Source organism: Vespa velutina, chromosome 8 (genome assembly GCF_912470025.1).
Source record: "Vespa velutina chromosome 8, iVesVel2.1, whole genome shotgun sequence".
NCBI classification, from domain to species: domain Eukaryota; kingdom Metazoa; phylum Arthropoda; class Insecta; order Hymenoptera; family Vespidae; genus Vespa; species Vespa velutina.
Window position 1 is genome coordinate 1939735 of NC_062195.1, and position 7263 is coordinate 1946997.

At 32.9% G+C, this 7263-nt stretch overlaps 1 protein-coding gene across 1 annotated transcript in view; it reads right to left on the reverse strand.

The window, feature by feature from the left end:
* Positions 1–7263, reverse strand: part of LOC124951165 — a 76512-nt gene that overhangs the window by 10246 nt on the left and 59003 nt on the right. The window contains 2 exon segments of the mRNA XM_047498997.1: positions 6029–6081; positions 6924–7005. Coding sequence (XP_047354953.1) covers positions 6029–6081; positions 6924–7005 — 135 coding nt within the window.

Genomic DNA, 7263 nt, shown 5'->3' on the forward strand with positions numbered 1-7263 from the left:
CGTATGTACGTATGTGTATATATATATATATATATATATATATTTATTTATTTATTTATTTATTTGTATATGCATATATTATACTTTCCTATATATTAAAGAAAGTACTTTTACGTTTCTTATATACACATATATACAGATATTATCGTGTATGTATTTTTCTATATACTTATTTTGCTGTATATAATGCGCGTATATTTAAAGGTATAATAACTATCTGTCTATCTATCTATCTATCTATATATGAATCTATGTACATAGGTGACACGTAAAAGGGAGGCACCGTCGTCAATGTTACGATTTCATCGTGATTGCCCTTCTGGCAAGAGTAGTAGTTGCACATCGTAAAGAAGATTAATTGTTCCTAAGGTAAGAAGATATCTTTTTCGTTTAGATTGAACTATTTTTCTCTCTCTCTTTCTCTCTCTTTTTATACTATAGACAATGAAAATTACAATGAGAATTACAACGATTTCTTTTAATTCCCTTGACAAAACTTGACAATTTTTATATAGCTCGGCCAAAATTTGACGTTCGATTATTTTCGACGATTTTTTTCATTGTATTTTGATTGTAAAAAATGTTTACTTTAAACCTCATCAGACAGACACCGTGCTATTATTCGTCGCTATGGGATATATCGAATCAATTCAATTTACTTAGTTGACAGGGATAACACAATTTTTAAAATACTCCTCCTCCTTCTAATTTTTTTTTTCTTTTTCTTTTCTTTTCTTTTTTTTTTTCCATGAGGATAAAATTGACTGGTCAAACTCATACATGTTTCTACGTATTACATACATACATACATACATACATACATACATACATACATACATACATACATACATACATACATACATACATACATACATACATACATACATACATACATACATACATACATACATACATACATACATACATACATACATACATACATACATACATACATACATACATACATACATACATACATACATACATACATACATACATACATACATACATACATACATACATACATACATACATACATACATTCATACATACATATATACGTACATACGTACATACGTACGTATACATACACACACACACACACACACACATACACGTGTCTTCTGTATCTCTTGCCACCCTCGTTTCTTTTCCTTTGATCGATACGATGATGGAAATAAGACCACACGTGACTCTAGACGTCGATCCTTCTCAATCTTTCTTCTTTCCTTCTCTTAACTCGATTTTACAAGATTCTATATCGATACGCCAAGCAGTATATTTTAACGTATTTTATCGTCGATCTCTCTCTCTCTCTCTCTCTCTCTCTTTCTGAAGATCTTTTAGAATTTCAAATCTTCGATGCTATTTTTAATAATGTTTCACACGCGCACAAGAAAGAGAACGAGAGAGAGAGAGAGAGAGAGAGAGAGAGAGAGAGAGAGAGAGAGAAACAGCATGTTTCTACAATATGTTATGATTAATAACGAATAAGAAATATTCGCGAGTCATATTTAGGTATAAGATGTTAAGAACAGAAAAATAATATTATCGATCTATCGATCATCATCTTTTTTACCGTTCGACCGTTATCAATTCGCTATTAAAAATTAAACAAAAAAAGAAAAAAAAAAAGAAAAAAGAAACAAATTAAAAAATAAAATAATAATAATAATAATAATAATAATAATAATAATAAAAATCGTCCTAGTCGTCGTCTCCGTTGCGTCGTCGCTGTCGTCGTCGTCGTCGTCGTCGTCGTCGTCGTCGTCGTCGTCGTCGTATGTTCTCCGATTGTACATACATCGACGAGGAGGCCGGTATTAACGCGCGTTGACGCTTATTTGTTTGCGGAGAGCAGTCAAAGGCGTCCGTCCAGTTTTACGCTCGAACGGATCAAAGACGAGGCGCAGCCTCGAGGTCGATAATCCCCCCCGACACTGTGTGCGAATACCTTGAAACGACTAACTTTTAACAACCCCTTTCCTATATATTAATGGTAGGTATACCTTTTCCATCTTTTCTTTACGGGAGAGGAAGGGGCACCAGGGGAAAGGTAGAATAGAATAGGATAGAGGAAGGAGAGATCGATGGACGATGGAAAAAAAGGGTCGTTAAACCCTTGCTCATGATTAATTTTTTGTTTTTTGTTTTTTGTTTCTCCTGTTGGCTGTTTTTTGCTTTCTTCTCAAAGTGAGAAAAAAGACGCAGAAGAAGAAGCTCGTTTAAATTGTCACGTATTCAAATGCAATTTAAAGAATAATTTTGTCGTTTTCTTTAATATTTTATAATTAATGAATTTTTTTTTACGCTGAAGAAATCGATTCGAGAATGTGACATAGACGTTAATCAATTTCGAGATCTATGGATCACGAGGAATGGATATATCGAAGATTGAAATCATTGTCGTCGTTTAATTTTCGATCTATACCTAAATCCTCGTATACGATCATGTTCTTTTCTTTTTTTTCTTTTCTTTTTCTTTACACGAAGAAGAAAAGTGTTCGTTATATAGATCGCGTTCGAAAGAATAATTAATATTTTTCTTTCGAACTAATTATCGTTACACTCGAGTATTCGTTATAATCGAGAAAATTGGTTCGATTTGATTCGATTAGATTCGAGACAATAACGTTATCGACTTCGTGATCTATAGATCTCACGAGGAGAACGGATATATCGAGCATTGAAATCATTCCACGTCGTTTAATCTTCAATCTAATTTCGACGGATCGCACGACTATAGTTTTTTTATTCCTTTTTTCCTTTTGTCCGATCCAGATTCTTTAATTTTTTGGATTTGGATTTGTATATGTATTTTGGATTTGGATTTGGATTTGTATATGTAAATCGACGTACGCCTAACACTTTATAATCGATCTCGAAATTTCCTTTCGGATGACATCACCGATCGCAACAACTCGAATCGACGTAGAAGGACGATCCACTTTACGTTCTCCGTTCTCATCACCGATCCGTTTTTAGTATTCAAAAGTTAACGACAACGACAACAACGACGACAATGACGATGACGATGACAACATGATACGATCTACGAAGTATTTCTTCGATCACTGTTTTCTCCAATCTCTTCGCACTTTTCTCGATTTTTCTCGATCTTTCCGATCTTTTCGATCTTTTCGATCTTACCGATTTCTATCACAAAAAAAAAAAAAAACAAAAATTACGACAAGCGATATTATATACACATGGATGGGTTAATCGATCGACTAATACCTTTCGAGATCCTTACACTTGCACACTATTATTTCCCTCTATTTACGTACTATAATTTTTCACGGATATCTAATTCACATTATATTCAACACAAATATGAGATATATACGTAGATATAGATTTCAAATGGGGGAAAAAAGGGAGATAGGGAAAAGAAATGAAATAAAAAAGAATAGAATAAAAAGATGGACGAACGAAAAGGGAAGTCAAATAGAGAGGGAAAAAAAAGTGAACAAAACAAAAACAACAAAACTGAAGAGAGAAAAAAAATGGACAAAGAAAAAATAGAAAAAAAAAAAAAAAAAAAAAAAAGACGAAGTGCGGATAATCGAAGCTTGACGTCGGTCGGCGTAATTGAAATTGATGCGCCTTTCGGGTGGGTCAAAGAGAGGGAGAGAGAGAAAGAGAGAGAGAGAGAGAGAGAGAGAGAGGGAGGGAGGGAGAGAGAAAGAGAGAGAGAGAGAAAGAAAAAGAAAGAGAAAGAGAGAGAGAGAGAGAAAGAAAGAGAGAGAAAAAGGGAGAGTAAGAGAGAGAAAGAAATAATATGGTTAGAGTCGCGTGGGCGTTTCGTACCGTCGAAGCGACGCAACGGCCATCCGTGGAATTGAACGTTTAACGTCAGACTGAAGGCCTCCTGGCTATCCATACACACCTTTACGAAATGAGGAACCCAGAGAGAAAGAGGGGAGAGGGTAAAAGAGAAGAGTCGTTCTCGAGTCTGCGTACTTCGCACGTGTGTGCTACCATCCTTCGAAACACGCGCCGATTATAGAGAGAAAGAGAGAAAAAGAAAGGGAGAAAGAGAAAGAGAAAGAGAAAGAGAGAGAGAGAGAGAGAGAGAGAGAGAAATGATGAAAGAGCAAGAGAAAGATAAAGATGGAGAGAAGGAGAAAGAAAAGAGAAAGATAGAAAAAGAGAGGGAGAGAGAGAAATAAAATGATGGAAGAGAGAAATAGAGAGAGAAAGGGGGCGGGGAGCAGAGGGAGATAGAGGGTGGAGGGAGAGAGAAAGAGATAAAATGATGAAAGAGAGAAACAGAGAGAGAGCGGGAGGGTGATAGAGGGGGCAGTAAGAGAGAGAGAGAGAGAGAGAGAGAGAGAGAGAGAGAGAGAGAGAGAGAGAGAGAGATGAGAACGGAATTTTGCCAAAAATTCGAAGGATCGTTTCATGAGTTACGTTTACAGTGACGGGGAATGAAGAAGATGAAGGGTAAGGGGTGACGTGAAGAGGGGTGACGCGAGGTGGTGGTAGTGGGGATGAAGACAAGAAAGATGGCACATGACGATGATGCATCGTAGATGCTAGAAACGAGTTCTAGTTCGACGATCGTTGTACATTTAAACGACGCAATAGTTTTCACGATGATGATGATAATGATGATGATGATAATGATAATGATGATGATGATGATGATGATGATGATGATGATGATGATGATGATGATGATGATGATGATGATGATGACGACAAAGAAGATAATAATGATGTTACAGGATAAACTTTTTATTGTTGCGAACGATTCTACATAGGGGAGGAAAGAGAGAGAGAGAGAGAGAGAGAGAGAGAGAGATCTTGTAATTGATATCAATGGTTGCAATTTGTAATATTTTTTTATACGTGTAAATTTTTATGCACAACTTGTATACGTATGTACGTGCGTATATATATATATATATATATATATAGTGTATTTATATGCGTATATATATTGTGTTGGGTTGCACGTAGAGAATCGTTCGCATGTTTAGGAGCCCTTCAGGGATGATTGAAGTCCCGTTTTAATTTGAATTCATGAAATAAACGGATGCGAAGTGTCCTTCGTTGAAATTGGAATTGATTCGCGTTGCATCGAAATTCTTCTTTAGCTCGGTCGTATAAATACTAGGAGGAGAAAGACAGAGAGAGAGAGAGAGAGAGAGAGAGAGAGAGAGAGAGAGAGAGAGAGAGAGAGAGAGAGAGAGAGAGAGAGAGAGAAAGAGTTAGAGCTAGAGATCTTCCTTTCGTATCTGCTGATTTTTATTCGTAGGTTTTAAATATGTATTATATTTCAGCGAATTAATCTAATGGAATTATTTAACAAGTGAATATGATGAGTGTTCATATCTCTCGTATAATTCTTTCTTTCTCTCTCTTTTTTTTTTTTTTTTTTTTTTTTTTTTTTTTTATTTACCAGGAAAAAGATTTTCATATCTATTTCAACGGTATGCATTATGATGATTTCTCTTCGCGATGTTGTCTTTGTAAAAAAAGAAAAGAAAAAAATTAGCATCTCTCTCTCTCTCTCTCTCTCTCTCTCTTCTACCTCTCTCAAGGTTTTGTTCGAAATAGTACCGATATTCGTAGTGTAGGTTCATTCTGGCAATTGTACAATTTCGTAATGAACCAACATCGGTGACAGTTTGACAGAATGGTCGATGTACTTTGAGAAATAGTTTGTCAGTTACACGTCAGTTTGAAAATGTATTTCTTCTTCTTCTTCTTCTTCTTCTTTAAAAACTACGTCGTGAGTAATTCTATCATCGATTTCGTGGTAAGCGAAAAACGTACTCTCCGGTATATATTTTCTCTCATTCGTAGAATTAGAATTAAAATGAGAAATTCATTCTGAACGGCCTAATCAAATTAGAAATTTAATGATCCAACCGTACTGACAAGTTAATTTTATTACCTAACCGCCCACTTAGAGTTTTTCTTTTTGATTATATTTTCCTTGTAATTTTGTCGGACTTTCGATTATCAAGATAAATGGAAAATTAAATGAATAAAAATTTACGATATAATTGTAACTCACTTTGTTTTGGAGAGATTCGGATCACTGGTCTTTCGTTTTTCTCGTAATTGTCGCTGTAACAAATATGAACAATGAATTATTATATACATTTTTGAATTTTCAATTAGAACGATAAAATAAATTTGTAAATTTGTCATTGTAAAAAAGTAGGGGAGGGAAAAAGCCACTTGTTGAAAGTACAAATATGTTTTCACTTTTCGGATATTATCGTTTAAAATTTTCAAAATGAATTTCTCTTTCTCTTATTAACAATGTTTCCTCGTTTTCTTTTTACGATGCAAATGTAAATGCATTGGTTTTTTTTTTTTTTATTGATATCGTTTTGTTTCTTCATTAATTATTTATTATAGATGTATCTAATGATACAAAGTGTTTAAATAAACGATATACTCTTTGTTGTCATTTATTTGAATATAAAATATTAATTTAAAAGTCCAGTGTTATTTAGATATAAAATGGTGAATAATTTTTTTTTTCGCGAAACAATACCAAGATACTTTCTTTTATTTTTATCTAACAAAAAAGGACTACATATATAAAGTAATTTATTTGAATACATACAAAATATTCAAATATTCTTTTCTCCTTTTTTTTTCCCCCTTTCAATACAAAAATTATTTATTTAAATATGAATTATCAAAAAATTTTGACATTACTTATTGACTCAAGTAAAATAAATAAATAAAAATTCACTGTATTTTATAGTTCGATCGACTGTAAGAATATAGAAATTTTTTTATAAATTGTAACAATCGATGTTATTCCTTACATTCTCATAATAATGGGGATCTATCGATTAGGTTTTTTACTATTAGACTTATAAATAATTTTATTTTAAAAACTTTAATTTTTATTACTATTAGATTTATAAATAAAAATATTTGTTGTCTCTCACCTTATGATGTATCCGTTCCTTGTAACTCTCAGATCTGTTTATGTTCGACGTCTTTGGCTTACTGGAAATATTTTGCTGCATCCTAGGTATAATAATATATATGTATATATATATATTTAAAAAAAAAAAAAAAAAAAAAAAAAAAAAAAGAAAAAAAAATTGAAAAAGCAAAAAATTAATAACATTTGAGAAACTCTTTTCTTTTTCTTAATAATGGCTGATAGAATGGAAAAAGCGTTTGGATAAAAAAAAAAAAAAAAAAAAAAAAAAAAATGGAAAGAAAGAAAGAAATGAAAAGAGAAAAAAAAGGAAGAAGAATGCGCCGAATTTACGAATGAAG